The following is a 16,391-nucleotide window of genomic DNA, read 5'->3' as shown; positions in this document are numbered from 1 at the left end:
ACAGTTATCTATCTACAGAGGTTTGACTGTTAAGACCCACTTTACTTATTACGCTGGACAACTGGAAAATCCTCATATTGATTAATAAATAATGTCAACTGCTAACTACGTAGTTACGATCTTCTTTCTCCATAAAAGGCAATCTTCATAAGCACTATAACCCCGACTCTAACAGTCTAACAGTCTAGCACCACACTACAGGACCACCAAACTCGATCTATCTATCTGTGATCTGTGCAGGAACATCCGTGTTCCGGCCGAATCCTTTTCGTTGCGGGATTTGGTCGGTGTTTGCAAAAAGGAAAAATAAAAAAGGTATCTGCGCGAGTCAGGGGTAGAATGTAGCTACTAGCCTCATTGGCAGGTCGGAAGTATCGAACATTTATTTTAGTACGCAGTGGCTAGTTCGGTTTTTAATCTATCACTTTTCCAGTTTGCTGGTACCGGGAAATTGGATCAGCTTGAAGTATCATCGGGTTTAGGTTAGCAGACACACCGCGTGAGGATGTGGGCAGGTCAGCCGGTGTCTCTCTCTACATTCATCCTCATGCATAGGAGTGCTCGGAGTTGGACAGGAAAAAAGGACTTCCCGCCCAATGGACAGTCCATTTTAAGCCAAGAGAGCCTTGCTGTCACACACACACACATACTTGTTCCCATAGGAGAATTTACTCCGTGCATCATGCGATGTGCATTCAACTTGCCGGATGAGAAGACAACGCCAAAGCGCCGGGAACCGGACCCGGCCAGCATCATCTTGCGGGGCAGTGGAGCTAGCTGGGTACCCTGAGGGATCCAGACCACCGATGGAAAGAAAACATCAACCGGGCCTCCTGAATCCTCCAGGGAGAATACTATTACTGCTGCTCTCCTGACAGTGGTAAGATAATTGGTTGACAACGGCCACTTAACATACGCAGCGGGGCGTACCGACTCCCACCATGGCATTTAGGTTGGGACCACAAGTGGCTCCTGTTGACCCGTGGCTTTGGCCTCTCCCGACCAGCTGGCTGACTAGTGGCTCCTGCTCAGCTTAGGTTGCAGGACATTGTGCCACCGTTCAGCTTGGTTCGCCACGGCGTCCAAAACTAAGCATAACAGGGGGATTACACAGCAGGAAGTAACCGGTCAAGAATCAGGTGCCACAGAGTAACATCAGGATTCAAACAAGGCTAGGTCCGCCAACCATCGTTGTATGCCCAGTGTCTTGTGGCACTTGGGAGCTGCAAAGAGTAAAGCTTGCTGAACTGCTATTCTTGTCGTAAGGAGAAGGTGCGAACACATAAGTGAACAGACGCAGCTATGGCAAACGGTGCAAGCCCTGAAATGCCTTATTGCGCTGCATAAGCGAAGTAGATTGATTGTATACCAGCCAACTATCTACCCAGTACTGATCCTGACTTTTGCCAATCGCTCTTCAACACGTCGAACAATTTCCGGGTCTGGTTTCGGCTTGTCTCGGCGAGGTCTAGGATACATTAGGAACCGTGTGGATACACGTTAGCAAAAATGTAACTTACGGATCTCGTATTGTTTCAGGTCCTTTCTCTTGCCCACAATTGGAGCAATTTCTCTCTCCCGATCGGTACAATGTCGAACACTTGTGGCATGTATACCGTACTCGCTGCCGAGCCTTCTTCCACGTCCGTGCAGGAGGTTCGGCGGGAGCATCGACATCTCCAGGATAGCCATGCGGGTATTTGCCGAGTTTAGGCCTGAATTCATTAGTACAAGGGCTTTCGGCAATCACAATTGGCTTGGGGTGGACGCACGGGTCGCGAGGGCACATTGTGCACCGAATATGCTGGCAAGTACTGCATTCCGTAGCATCCGGAGCGAACGGAGTACTACACTGATGACATGTACGATGGATTCGTTGTCGGGTTGGGTGGTGGATGACATCCTGGCCGCCGGTGCGCGAGGGCAGCGTAAGAGGAGCTTGCTTGGGTTTATGCTGCACAGGGGCAGGTTTGTGTAGTTTCTGCGCGACAATGGCCTGGAGGGCAGCTTGGGTGTCGTCCCGATGGTCGTTGGTCTTGGTGGAGGGGTGGCGAGGGCAGCTCTTGCAGCGGACATGCTGGCAGTTGACACAAACTTTGTTCGGGCCAAAGGTGGTCTGGCAGCGATGGCAGGTACGGCGCACTCGCATACGGATCGGTCTGACAACACGCTGCACGGTCGTATCGCTAGGGGACCTCCATTCTCCAGGCTCAAGGGTCAATCCGTATTTCGCAAATAGAGCCCGCGCCTTCTCTTCTTGAATGGCGCCCCAGTTGGTGAAAACGGTCGCATCGGGTGTAGCTTTGACGGTGGGAGCCAGCGGGATCCGTTGGGGACTGTAACGCAAGTCAGTGCCACAAAGTAACCAAACTCATGGGCGATGAACATACGCGGGAGCTTGGCTTGGCTCGGGTTCTTTTTGTTTCTGTATGGTTGGCGAGGTGGTCTTGACAGTCGAGCTCCTCCTCAAAGCCATCTTCATGCGCTTAACATATTTGGACAAGCCTTCATGCTTGCCTTCGTTGGAAGGGTTGGGATCCTGTTGAGTCGACATTTTCTTTGGTGAATTAGTCGAACTTGATATTCGCTTGCCGGTCGTATTCAAATCAAATTAAATCATGTGTGTGGCGTCGCACGACATCGAGAGGAAGGGTGACTGCTTTGGTGGTGTCGGAAAAGGACGAACGGTGTAATCACACTTTTTTTGCGGGCGCTATTTAATTCATACCAGCTGAAATTAATCGGAGTGGATGTTGTTAAGGATTTATGGTGGTGGTGGTTGGATTTCTGGGAAGCCAAAGGTGTCGAAGAGACTACCCAGATTGGGGAGGTAACGACAAAGTGGGTGGAATAAGGTGGGAAACGAGGGAGCCACCGGTTAAGTATGGCAGGTCGCACGGGCGTGTACCGTAACCGTAGGCTTGGGACACCCGACAAGACGGTGAGATGGGTGATAAAAAACCCAACAGGAAGGGTCGCAGGGAATTGGAACAGCCTGGGGGGAAATCCAACGGAATGATTGGCTGAAGGGCGGTCAGATCCTGTGGACCGGGCGTGGATGAGATGTCCGATGTAAAGTATAAGGTGTGTAAAGTATGTAGGGGAAATGGGACGTGACGTTGTTGAAGGATGGGGTGGTGGAGGTTGGTGGTGGTGGAATGGTAGCTTGAGAGCGGAATAAAGTCGCCGTGGAAGACGTGAAGATTCACGACTGACGACGGGGAGGAGAGGAAGATAAAAAAGAAGGCAACGACCAGCGCGAGCCGAACGTCAAATAGAAGCCGAACAGACTTTCTGGGGGAACCGGACGAGCGAGAGGGGGGTGGGTAAGGAAGTTGTATGTAAAGTAAAAGTCGAAGTAAGAGTGGCAGGCGCCTAAAGTAGTGAGTGGCACATGGCTTCACCCGATACTCTGTTCTGTTCTGTTCCGTTGTGGTTATTTTCACTTTGGTTTAATTCTCCCTCTTCTTCTCTTTAATTTTGTTTTTCATTTATGAATTTATTTATTTCTTTTCTCTTTCTTTCCTTCACTCTCCTCTCCTTCTCCAATATGCATCTTCTAGATTTACCTCTGATTTATTAAGGACACCAATGGACCAAACATTGACACGAACCGGAGCCTCTACTAACAAAGTCAAAACTATGGATTACAAACCCCACTTAACATAGCTAACCAGTCTATTCTCACTAGAAGACTCGATACCAAGCTCCTATCGAAAATCAATGCCTGTCTCCGTGAAGAAAACAACGATCAATACCATGGCAGGAAGCTCCACGATCCGAGCGGAACAACGGGAGTAAAGTAGCAGAAACTCTAGAATCAAAAAAAGTCAGGGACGGATTAGGCAAAGTCATGGTCTCTGTATTTGCCGATAGGCCAATCTGGTTCAGGAGCTGGTTGGTTGTTACTAGGTATACGCCTCTCCATCCTCATGCAGCATGATTACCAGCAACTAGCGGGCGAACCGATGCGACGGGGCGCTTTGGGGGATGGAGTCTAATGCCGTGGCACCCTACCCACTCTGGAACAATGCCCGAACCCACCGCGTCTCGCCCGCGGGTCTGAAGAAGGTCGCGCCGGAAGGGTAGTGGGTTTGTCCAAATGTTGTCGTCTCCTTGGAACCCATTTTGCTGATCCGGAAATATTATCAGTTTCTATTTAGGATGCTAACAGATAAGAACGAACATCCTTTCATATCCGCATGGTCGGAATCGGATGCTGATGATTATGACGATGATGATGTCAGCTGGAGAATGAGCAGTAACCAGTTACCAAACATAACCACCGCGTATTTTCCGGGATATGCTTCAGACAACCAAAGCCCGTGTATTTTACAAAGTTCGTCACATACGCCAACAGCCACGAAGCTGCAAAAAGACAATAGCGAGGATAATTATAACGACGTTCTATGTACGTAGGGCTACCAAAAACGTTTCTGTGCATGGGCCTGAAAGGATGACAACTGACTGAAGCAATTAGATCTTAATCCGAACAAGAAGCCTTACGTAGATGGCGGTGTCGCCTAAGATCAGACAACGTCCTGCTGCCGCCTAGCCTGAAGAATGGACACTATGATGGAGTCATTGGAGGGATTCTTTTCCCTGGCTCGGTTCAGTCCCTTCAATTTCACGCCAGGATAGCGATGCGCCGTTCAATCAGGAAGGCCCCGTGAAGGAACCGAACATTCAACCTGACTACTACTAGTACCTCCTGAGCTGAGACTCACTTCGACCGAAGATCCGGCCGAAGGACAGAAGACTGCTAATAAGACCTACCAATCTATATTATATTAACTGAACACCAAGGAGTCTACTATCCGGGAACCAGCTCCTAGTGAGAACTCAAAGGAATTGCAGTGTCATCATAGTGTCTCGACTGAACCAGCAGGGCGAGGTGCTCTCATAATCGACTATCCCAGCCTACCCCATAATTCAGGCATAAATCTGGTGTGACAATGGCCTCGGACATCCCCCTAGGAAGAAGGAAAATAAGGAAACAACCGAGGATCTTTATTTACACTCCTTCTCATATCCTCATACTAACTATCTACCTCAGTAACAACCAACGACCTACTAGGTACATAGGCTAGCCCCTAACCGCCCGGAATTCTAGACTCCCTCACCAACAACTCATCACAGTGTGTGCTGAAACCATAGTACGGAGTAGGTCTCCATACAGAGGCACTCCGACAGTAGTCTAGTCTGTCAAGGTCAAAGTCATGTAAATACATACGGAGTACTGTTCCAGACGCACACGCGCGCGACCGCAGCATTCCATCCCATCCCATCCCATCCATTCAGTGCATCCATCCATTACCCACCCATCCATACATACAGTTAGACCATGCATGATGCATGACACCACACCTCATTTATACCCTACCAAGAAAGAAAATAAAAAAGAAAAAGAAAATAAATTAGAAACGGCAACGGCTTCATGCAGCCAGCCTGCTGCTGCAGGCGCCAACTCAATACGCTAGAAATTCCACTCACTCACTACCTTTGCAGTACTACCGAACGACTGACCCTGTAAGTATGTATGTATGAAGTTATGTCATTGTCACGGCCATCCCGACGGAGAAAGTTAAGTTAGTTAGCGCACCAAGTATGTGAATTTGTCAGAAGTTGAAGAAAGAAAGAAAGAAAATTATCTGAAGCAACCGAAGAACCTTAACTTGCAGGACTTGGACGGAGTTGATCGGAGAAATATTCACCTACCGGGTGGCAGTGATTTTGCTCCACCGGTTTCTTAAGTTAGTAGTTGAGTGGGTAGATATTAAAAATGTTAAGTTAAGGACTATCTCTTCGTTGTTGGTTCAGGGACTGGACACATGGCCTGATGGTGGTGGTGTGGTGACTGGTGACACTGGTGAGATGGAGATGTTGTGGTCCGGCGTGTTATGCTTATCGCTGGAACCGTGGTTCTGATTTATTATCATTCCTCCTTACTGCGAGGTAGTTATAAGTATTCCTTCTCCAGTTATTGATTTCGGGAATGCCGACCGGAGACAGGACAGGCCTTAGGTTGTATGTAGCTAGCTAAGTACATAAGTAGTAGGTGAGTGAGATAGCCGACCGTAGATACTTACTCAGGTAGCTCCCTAATCAATCAATCAACAAACATCGTACCGAATAGCTGGAACAACCGATCAATCAATCAATTACCCATCCAAAAGAGGACCCCCGTGCCAAACACCCGGGTACTACTTCACTTCCCAGCCAGCAACTACTGCGGTAGTAACTAACTAGGAATAACGACAATATGCAGGGCTGAATAAATTAATATACAGTAAACAATCATGCAACCATGCTGAACACCACCACCAGTTACTAGTCAGTCAGCTTCAACAGTGCAACCACCGCAGCTGACCACCGATCTCCGTAACCAGAAGGGGGGCCGAGGGAGCTGAGGTAGAAAAGAGGGGGAAGGGGGGGGAAAAGGAGGAAGGAGCTTGGGCCCAATCACAACGCATCTTCATTCAGAAAAGGCTGGCTTGGCTGGGCCGGGATATCCAGACCCAGCGCCGCGGAGAGAGGAACAGAACAACAGGAATGTAAAACTAAAAGAGTGGAGCTTGCCGGCCAGTGTGCCAGGCTGTCAGAACTCCTGCCTTTAGTGGAATGGTGAGGGTTGTTTAGTGGCTTTTCTTTTTCATCTGCATCTCCACTGTGGAGCACAGGTATGAAGCTAGTATGGATAGGTGTATTCTGTATGTGTGTATATTTGGTTTTACGGGAGGGAATTATTACTTGGTTACTTACCTATCTTGTATGGAGGATTGCATATACGAATTATGTAGGGTTCTATTGCTTCAATTGATGGATATCAAGTAGTGATGAATTGGATTGGATCGATGCGGACAACTGACCCTCTCTCTCTCTCTCTCTCTCTCTCTCTCTCTCGTGAGTTATGTTTCTATGTTACATTGCATGCAATAATAATCATCCCTCGTCTCTTTATTTAGTACTCTATAGCACAGTACTACAACCCATTCAACAAGGTGCAAGATATCCCAACAAACATGTTCATCCTCATCTATTACACCTCATATTATGAGCTTAAAAGGCTATGCTTTTGCTCAACCAATACAATCCCGATTTAACTACGTACACCTACACAACAGACCCAACCACTATACAAACTTCCTCTAGCACACTATCATCAAACTTGAGGCATTAGTACTCACAAGAAAGATCCTACGAGCATTCATCCATCCATCCATCCACCCACCACACCAGCTAATAGCTGGACTACTCCAGACTTCTCCACAAAACGACTTCATACGCTAGATCCTACTCCATACTACTACAGATAATCCATACGTACGGAGTAGTATGTTCCACCTCTTCCCCAACCAAACGAAACAAGAAACCAAGAAACAAAGTTCAAGGCGCACTGTTTGCCCGGGTGGATCCAACCCAATCCAATCCAACCCAACCCAACCCAACCAGTTGGTTCAGTTAGACTACTACTAGGGATAGAACATGTCAAACAATTTCAATACTGGATCCTGGAAAAGAATTCCGGGCTGGTTGTCCGAGGTTGGTTTCATCTATGGAGTTATGTACCTGTGTGTGTGCGTGTGGGTATGTGGGGATGTATAATGATGAGGCTAAGTTACTGATAGTTATGCAAGGGGTCTCACCGTGCTCTAGAGTAACTAACTTACTAACTAGGTAGAATGACAAATTCTGTCGGGGATTTTGTGGTTGACTGTGGATTGGAAATGGGGCTGCTTGTGGGTAGGAGTTTAGGGTAGCTAATTAGCTATGATTCTATTCTATGCTGTTATCTGGTGAGACGTGCAATAAGTAGACATCTGAAGAAATTCATTGATGTCGGAATCTAACCTGATCATGTATACAATGCCAGCACTATAATTATAAGGTAACGCATAGGCGTCATGAATGACCATTATAGAAAAGCCTAGACCCTGATAAGTCCAACGATCCCTAATCCAAAATCTCCTCAATCAGCGCTTTGCAGCTTCGACTCGATCGAAGTAATATCTTCCTCCTCGTGCACTTCAATCACCCGATTGACCTCCGCCGTATTGCGCATCAACTCAACGGCCCCCGCATACATCATGCGTGCATTCGGGTTGCAGTTCACGGGGAGGTAGTAGAGCATGACGTAAGGAACGGTAAGACGGCCAGAAGCCTGATGCCAGAATCACGAGTTATTTTATGTCGATTTCACAGATCTTATCGATCTACTCACCAGGGTAAGGGGATAGCTCAGGAGGATAAACCGAGGAGACGATTCCGGAAGCTCGTCGGCTAGGTCCTCCATTTTGGTATAAACCTCGCCATCTTCAGGTCGGATCTCCTGGCTCTTATTATCGATGATATCTGTCAACCCTGTTGTCAACCACCCATTGTTCTGAGATATCCGACGTGAAGCGCATGACTTCGCGCGACAGCTGTGACGACGGCGCTTGTGATAGATAAGAGGACAGAGAGAGCGGGGCTATGGAGGAACGACAAGAGACGGGATCCTACAAATGATGGCCTGCGGATCCTTGGCGCGGGAAGTTCCCAAGCGGAACTTGCGAAGCTTTTCTTTGGTCTCGGGGGAAAAGGAATATAGTCGTGATTCAGACTGCAGGAACGGAGTCTCAGGTTAGCAGGGGGGGAAGAAAGCGGGCACGCGATGCGGGGCACAATCTGTCCACTTACCATGTTGTAAAGGGGTGAATGCGACAGTAACAGGGAAGAAGAAGGAACAGGATATTCGGAAGTACGCTAGAAGCAAAAGAGTAACAAGATCGGTAACCCCAGACGGGATGTGAGCGGGGATGGATGGGGATGAATTTGACCGGAGAGCAGCGAGGAGGAATAAGGAAGCAATGGAAGTGGTGGTTTGCTCCGCGTTTTCGGCCCGGTGGGATGAAGGTCCCCACCCGCTTCTCTTCGCTCTCCTTCACTTTGACTTAACGAATACCAATATTCTCTCTTTCCTCCCCGCCCGCGCTTGTTTGTTACTCCGCCAAATTACCCTCTCTTCCTCCTCCTCCTCCTCCTTCCTCTCCTTTCCCTCATGTTCAGTCGTCTGGGTCAAGTCGCCCGCCATCTCACTCGACCGTCTCTCAACCTCCATCCTACGCCTACCTTCACCTCGCCCTCGCTGACCCCGCCCCTGCTTCGTGCGCCTTCCCCCAAAATGACATCATCCGTCCTCCCGAAGAACAAGAGGACCATTCACACGGCGGCATGCCTGATCATTGGTGACGAGGTGCTTGGTGGAAAGGTGAGAAGCGAATGAGCTGTTCGGCGTCTGCTGTTCAGTTCTTTTCCTTTTTCATTATAAAGCCTTGTGCGTGCTCAAGACTAACTGACGAGTTTCCGGAACTGCCAGACTATCGACACCAACTCCGCATTCTTCGCCAAGTTCTGCTTCTCCCTAGGCATCCAACTGAAGCGCATCGAAGTGATTGCAGATGATGAGAGCGAAATCATTGAGGCAGTGCGACGTATGAGCGACCGCTATGATTTCGTCGTCACCAGTGGAGGCATTGGCCCAACGTCCGTACACCCCCCCACCATCGATTGGAACACCCCACACGAGCATGCATACTGCATATGGCTTGAAGAGCTGACTGATATATGATGTGAATCGCAAAAGCCACGACGACATCACCTATGAATCGATAGCCAAGGCCTTTGGTCTGAACCTAAAGCTCCACCAAGCCGCCTTCGAACGCATGAAGAAGCTCTCCAAGCCCCATCCCATGCAACCGAACTTCGACTGGGACACCCCGTCACCTAGTCTGACTGCCAAGCTGCGCATGGTCGAGATCCCTCACGACGAGTCTCTGACACTGGAGGAGCAGGCCGTTTTTGTTGCGGATGATATGTGGGTGCCCATCGCTATCGTCAACGGCAACGTCCATATCCTCCCGGGTGTTCCTCGTCTCTTTGAAAGGCTACTCGAGCACCTAAAGCCGAACCTGCTGCCTCGCTTGGTCAACCCTGAGGGCAAGGGCATTTATCGCTACCTGTTCAGTACACCACTCCCGGAGAGTACGGTCGCCCCCTACCTGACGGAACTTGCTACTCGTGTTGCCTCGAAGAACATCAAAGTCGGCAGTTATCCCCGGTGGGGAAATAAGCGCAATACTGTGACCTTGGTCGGCACGGACAAGGAGTTTATGGACTCGCTTATCACAGAGGTGGAGCAGAATGTCGAGGGAACCAAGGTAACTCGAGAGGATGAGCTGGACCCTCCCTCTGACGCTGAGGAGGGCAAATGAGTGAAACGCTGGTGGTCATAATGCCTTTGTGCATGCAATAGTAGCTAGATATGTAGACAATGACACCGATTCCGAATAAGTCAGGATTCTGAGAACCTATACAAATGTGGCATCAACGATGTCCATGCACACCTGTTATTAAGAGTGCGCGCGGTTAAGACGAAAGTAACGTACCACCCATCACCCACCTTTAGAAGTCAAGCTGTCAAAATAAATGACCATCACTAAGCACCCAACCGTAAGAGAATATACTTAGCCGCAGAGGAACCAAAAGATAGATAAAAGACTTAGTATCAGGGACGCAAAGTATTCCAGAATCAATAAAATTACCCAATAGTTCAAAGTGTATACATGAAGGAATGAGAAACAGACACAAACTAAGATAGAGATAGATGCTTATTGCGCGCCGCTGCTGAGTGCAGAATAGTGAGGGAGGAACGAAACCAAGGAAGGATAGACCAAATTCGGAAAAGGGGAGCAGGTAGAAAACGGGCAAAAGCAGTGACTTCCCAGGGCCGTTGGAGCTGTTTATGCTGCGCCGTGAGGGATGAGTAAGGCGAGATAAAGCCCGACAAATTGCGAATTCAGTTGATGATAACAAAACTTATCCCGATGCATATAGGAAAGAGATCAATGGAGATGAAAGGCGACTAGTAAGAAAAGGAATAATAACCAGCGGCTGCTGAATGTGCGAAAGATCTGGATTCTCGTCCAGCACGGCCGACAAGACGAATAGGAAGGAATGATTCTGCAGCTCCGGATACCGCAATGCGAACCGCGACAATAGCGTACCTATATTAATGCACAGATCTATTGACAGGCTCCCCGTTCTCGTCCTTTCAAAGATCGAGAAATCGTCAAAAAAAAATCAATCTTCCAAAAAAAAAAAATAGTAGTAATAATAATAAACAAAATAGAGGAACAAAGGGGGAATCGAACGTTCATGGAGACGATGGCGGCATTAGGGTGTGTGAGGAGCAGACATCATCTGAGAGTGAGGCTCGTATGGTATAATGATCACAAATCAAAACGCGTTTGACCAACCACATGTTGCAGCAAGACAAGTGGCCCGTCTCTGTTGCTGATCTTCTCTTTCAGCCGGAGAGTGAATGTGTGTATGTGTTTTTGCTTTCCTTCCGTATCTCGACCTGTTATGTATTTCTTTTAGATCCAACGCCTGTCCCATTACATAATTATACATTTTCCACAGCAGCCTGCGTCATCGCCAGGCTCGCTGACGTCCATTTTTCCTTCCGGGGCGCGTGAGCCGCCACCCGCGCCAGACGGGTACGATGACATGTCCTTGTTAAACCGACGAATCTCGCGGACAAGATCGTAGAAAGCGTTCTCGACGTTGATACGGGACTTGGCGGATGTCTCGATGAACTTGCAGCCGAACTGTCGTGCTAGAGCCTCACCCTCTGTAATGAAAATAGAACCGTCAGCCACATCCTCCACGGCAAAGCAGATGCTGGGGCCGGGAAACCCACCTTCTTCGGAAACAGCCCTCTCCTTTTCCAGATCGCACTTGTTGCCAACCACGATAATGGGGAAGTAGTCCTTATCCTTGACTCGAAGGATCTGTTGTTGGAACGTCATGATTTCCTCGAATGATTGGCGCGACGTTATCGAGTAGACTAGAAGAAAGCCTTCGCCGGTTCGCATGTACTGTTCACGCATCGCCGAGTACTCCTCCTGTCCGGCAGTATCTAGAACGTCCAACAATGCCACCTCATCGTCGATATGGCACTGCTTGCGGTAGGAATCTGTTCAAACATGAAATCGAAAACATGAGCCACATGGTCAGAAAAGGTACAAGTAGAGCTCAGCGCCCACCTTCAATTGTCGGGTCATATTCATCCACAAAGTGGCTCTGGATCAATTGAATGGTCAAGCATGACTTTCCGACGCCACCACCACCGACAACAACCAGTTTATATTCTCTTAAAAACTATATGCGACCGAGAGGTGAGCGATTCATCCTGATCCGGGGTGGGCGAGGGAGTCGGAGATCATGAGAGGGACAGGCGGGAAGGGGGAGGTGACAGGAGAGGCACATGGAAGCTAATGACGGGAACACGGGGGGCGCAGCGACAAGGCTTACCTTTGAAGCCATTCTGGTAGGATCTGGCGTGAATTATGCCGTGAGGGAGAGAAGGGGAGGGAGGGAGGGAGGGGGGAAAGAGAAAGAGAAGCGGTAATCGAAGCTATCCCAACAGGAGCTGTGACAGCGGGTCGAAGGAGCAGCAACACAAATTTCTTTTGCAGAAAGAGACAAGACAAGAGTCGGGGCCCAGGTCGTCGGGGGTTTCGCGCAAAGCAAAGGCGCCTAAAGGGCAGTCCACAGCAACGGCGGGTCTAGTTGATTAGGCCAAGCTTAAAGCAGCAGCAGAAGTGCGTGTGGAAGCAGGATCCAGGGGGGTCGTGGAACTTTGCAGGCAGGCGGAATTGAAGGCGAACCGGCAGGGTTCGTCTTAGTCCTAATCCGTTCTAAGCGACCAAAGAATAACGTTTAAGAAAGGCGAAGGGTAACTACTAAGAACACCTTCGAGAAAACAAGGGTGGATTCAAGGAGGGAAAAAGAAGGGAAAAAGAAAAAGAAAAAGAGGGAAAGGGAAAAGAGAACAGGGTGGAGAGACTTTTGGGGAGGGGAAAGGGGAGAGGGAGAGAGAGAGAGAGGATGATGATTGAGAGAGAGAGTTGAGTTAAGCCAACTGAGGAACGGAGGTGGGGATAGGCAGGGCAGCCCAGAAAGGAGAGGAGTCTAGATAGAATACTAACTAGTACGGAGTAGACACTAGGTAGACAGTCGAGTAAGTAGTTAACTATCTAGTAGTTAGTTCGTTATTGGAGAGAGAACAACCAAGCCAGTCACAAAATGAAATATGTAAATTATTCCACACTGGATAAGCGCCTTGATTGGTGTGGAACAAACCCCTACCGACGATGTGAAAAGAACGCACTTCCATGGAGAAATTGATATGATGCGGCTGCTGATTGGAAGGAAGGGGATTCGAAGGTTCGCCAGAATTAATCTTACCACAATCACTAATGATATGATAATCCTCCTGATGCAGGAGTTATCGGTTAAAGTACGGAGTACTAACTAACTAACTACTAGTCGTATCTGACTACTACTGCTGCTACTGCCACTACTTCTGGTCTTATGGGTTGCTCCGGTTAATGGCAAAAACTGTGAGGACCGAATTGAAAGGGGGGAGGAAGAGGGAGAGAGACCGAGACAGACAGACAGAGAAGAAGATGTGGGTGTGGGTGTGGCATTAACCGGCGACGCGTGTGGATTCAACCAACCAGCCAACTGTTTAATTTCACTGGTCCCGGTTGGCCCACCCGCCGATAATTAACCTCAATCGTCCGATCGCAAGATATGAACCTGAACAGCCAGGCCTCGAATCCGTGCCAGGTAACTACCCCAGACATAGAAGTCCATCACAATCAGAATGGTTCTGTCAATCCTCCCTTCATCCAGTCAGATCATCCTTCGATAGGCTACTGCAACGGTATCCTGGAGTGGAGGCCCGCGATTACTAGGGAAGAAAAAAATTGAGTCAGTCGGTGGGAAAGAAAATGGTTGCATGGTGAGGTAGCCTGAAAAAAGGGGCCGGGGGGGATCGAATTCCCAGGCCACCCAAGATTAATGATCCATTGGGTCTAGTGTCACAGCCAATACCGTAAGAATTTGGCGTTAAATAGGGAAGAAATAAATTAGGTCTCTAGTAATATCTGGTTAGGATGACTTGATTTTTAAAATGGATAATCTGTCCCAGCAAATACCACCGCAGCACTCAATAAAATGGTGGCTTTTCATTAGCCTTGCACAAAGTAATATAATTTCTACTCTATCAGCAATTAGTAAACTATGCATTTGATGATTGACTCCATGACTGGTGAGACCATTCATCGTTTCTCTCCCAGATTAATCTTCACCAGCTCCACCCACTTTTTAGCGCCGGTCGTGAATGCTTCTAAATCGTCCAGTGTCCCCATCCCAACTTTCCCCCTGAGGGTCCCTTTCCCCTGCTCACTTTAGTGACTTTACGCAACACAGTAAACGAACGAATAGCTTCCGGAGTCAAAGCCAATCACCGTGAGGCCGGTTGGGTGGATTCGGCCCTCTCTTGACTCTGCGTCCCGCTCCGGTTCCTTGAACAAGTGAACTCCTTCGGTCCCAGGGTGCAGTCTTACTTACGCAAGCACTGTAAGAAAAGCAACAAACGAACCCCCATTGATCATGAGGTTCCCGTCCGGGTCAGTCAAAACTCGGAACGATCCATTCAACTAACGGCCCTGGACGTTACATTTTAATAGAAAAACGGGGGGGTTGGTTCCCTAAAGGAACCTCTACCGGACGTGAGCCTGGCTGTGGGCACATCGAGAGAAAAATGAGGGAGGGTGAGTGTGAAAGTGTATGTGTGAATACTAGAGAGCGCATCATTCACCCGCGGTCCCTTGTCCTGTTCGGCAACCGTTTTCCTTCTAGAAGGGTAGAAACCATTCTCAGCCTTAACAGATGCAACATGACAGCTCCGATTTGACACAGCGAGTTACATCATAATTCGAAATAATGAGTGAGTTTGGCCTCGTTTGGGCTTCGACAGCGTCATGGAAGGAATTGTGTCCCTGAGGGGGAGGGAGTTGTGCTCGACTAGTCCAGAAGAAGTCTAAGATAGCCCCAGGCCGAGTTCAGGATGTTCTCCACGACTCCACTTTGCCAGAGGTGATATATTGGTCTGTGAGACCGTCCGATCCCATAGTTAGCCCAAGTTGCTGCTCAATCGCGATTGGCGAATGAGGCGCCGACATTCGACACCAACTCCTTGCTCCCCTTCGGTGATGAGCGGAGTAATCAGCGATGATACCCTCGAGTGTCAAAAGATGACGTCCCGCAAATTTTATTAACCCCGGAAGTCTGAACACATTTTTGCATCCTTGCATCCCCAGCTACAGCTGGGGAGTTTTTGCCCTTGCTGCCGTAATACTACTTGCTGCAGTGTCGTGCGTTGATCCTTTCCCACCACATGCGCTTCTCATTAGTTCCCTCAAGGGGTCGTCTTGCTTATCATCTTCAACTACCGAGTAGTCTACTCTGGAGTGAACCAAACCCACCCGTGTTCTCAAGCCAATGGCACCCAAGCCACCTACTCCAAGTCACATTGCCTGATTCTGCGGACAACTGCTGATCACGGAAATCTCTTCCATCCTACCGACTCATCACATTGACAGGACCATGGGTTCAATTTGGGGGCCACCCAAGTCTGCTGGGTAACTGACCGCTTCAGGAACGAAGATACGGCGGGGTCGTCCGGGCATGCGACCGAGATCGGTACCTGTCACCTAACCTGACTATCGTACCAGTCATACTCCAGACCTCGTCCATGTGCCTGAAGTGCCCAACCCATCATCAAACATCCTCCTGCGTCAATCAACTACCAAACGGGCAGAGCACTAATTCGTCTACGAAGACATACCCACCGCCCTCCGACGTGTGTGTGCTTTTATCTTCGAGCAAACAGATAACCAGACCGAAACTTGAATGACTTGATTGCTAGCCCGAGATGACAGGCATTCACCACTCCCATGACGTGGCCAGACAAGAAACGGCATGCAGCATCAAGCCATCGCAAAGAGATTATACAGACTACTGTAGGCAGAAGTCCCACCCACACTGTATCTACCTAAAGACACCAAGTTCATATAACTGGGTGGGGTCAGTTCAGTCAATCTCTCTCAGCTTGTTCCACCCCCTCCGTGACGTATCCAACGCCTCCAACTAAACCGTCAAACGTCAACAATAACTTTGTTCCATGACTGGCGCATATCAGAATGATCTGCGGGGTACCAAGAACAGACAGGCGTCGCTTAGACTGAACCATCACACTGACTTTTGGCTGACACAAACTCTGAGCCACACAGGGGGTCATAGCTACGACTTTACTTTGGTGAGCTGCCTCCCCCCTATTCGGATCTCGGATATTTACCTACCATGTATATATTCGACTATCTACGGAGTACGAGTAAGTACGTACTTACAGTAGAAACTGGTAAATGAATTTCAAAATCACGCTCACCTCCGCACACCTACCGTAAGAAAGACCAATTATCAAGTGCAAGTTGCAA

General features: G+C 48.8%; 4 protein-coding genes across 4 annotated transcripts; 1 reads left to right on the top strand and 3 right to left on the bottom strand.

The window, feature by feature from the left end:
• Nucleotides 1-1,162: 1,162 nt before the first annotated feature.
• ASPBRDRAFT_53135 (uncharacterized protein) lies at nucleotides 1,163-4,127 on the bottom strand (the record flags this gene model as incomplete). Its single annotated transcript, XM_067627012.1, has 8 exons — nucleotides 1,163-1,300; nucleotides 1,402-1,468; nucleotides 1,521-1,715; nucleotides 1,773-2,336; nucleotides 2,391-2,587; nucleotides 2,909-3,023; nucleotides 3,210-3,375; nucleotides 4,022-4,127. 8 exons carry the CDS (start codon nucleotides 4,125-4,127, stop codon nucleotides 1,163-1,165), a joined length of 1,548 nt encoding a protein of 515 aa, XP_067482440.1.
• Nucleotides 4,128-7,969: 3,842 nt separating this feature from the next.
• On the bottom strand, nucleotides 7,970-8,682 carry ASPBRDRAFT_28146 (GMF family protein; the record flags this gene model as incomplete). The annotated part of the gene is made up of 4 exons (XM_067622476.1): nucleotides 7,970-8,161; nucleotides 8,222-8,352; nucleotides 8,503-8,602; nucleotides 8,680-8,682. 4 exons carry the CDS (start codon nucleotides 8,680-8,682, stop codon nucleotides 7,970-7,972), a joined length of 426 nt encoding a protein of 141 aa, XP_067482439.1.
• A 481-nt stretch (nucleotides 8,683-9,163) lies between these two features.
• On the top strand, nucleotides 9,164-10,253 carry ASPBRDRAFT_120053 (flavin adenine dinucleotide pyrophosphatase; the record flags this gene model as incomplete). Its single annotated transcript, XM_067617316.1, has 3 exons — nucleotides 9,164-9,250; nucleotides 9,359-9,525; nucleotides 9,626-10,253. 3 exons carry the CDS (start codon nucleotides 9,164-9,166, stop codon nucleotides 10,251-10,253), a joined length of 882 nt encoding a protein of 293 aa, XP_067482438.1.
• Nucleotides 10,254-11,438: 1,185 nt separating this feature from the next.
• ASPBRDRAFT_53131 (Ras family protein) lies at nucleotides 11,439-12,369 on the bottom strand (the record flags this gene model as incomplete). Its single annotated transcript, XM_067627011.1, has 4 exons — nucleotides 11,439-11,674; nucleotides 11,744-12,019; nucleotides 12,090-12,204; nucleotides 12,358-12,369. The coding sequence occupies 4 exons, from the start codon at nucleotides 12,367-12,369 to the stop codon at nucleotides 11,439-11,441; spliced, it is 639 nt and encodes a 212-aa protein (XP_067482437.1).
• Nucleotides 12,370-16,391: the final 4,022 nt, after the last annotated feature.

The sequence above is a fragment of the Aspergillus brasiliensis genome (genome assembly GCF_001889945.1).
Source record: "Aspergillus brasiliensis CBS 101740 unplaced genomic scaffold ASPBRscaffold_3, whole genome shotgun sequence".
NCBI lineage: Eukaryota > Fungi > Ascomycota > Eurotiomycetes > Eurotiales > Aspergillaceae > Aspergillus > Aspergillus brasiliensis.
Note: the sequence above shows the minus strand (reverse complement) of the source record. Positions and strands in the feature narration are given on the sequence as shown.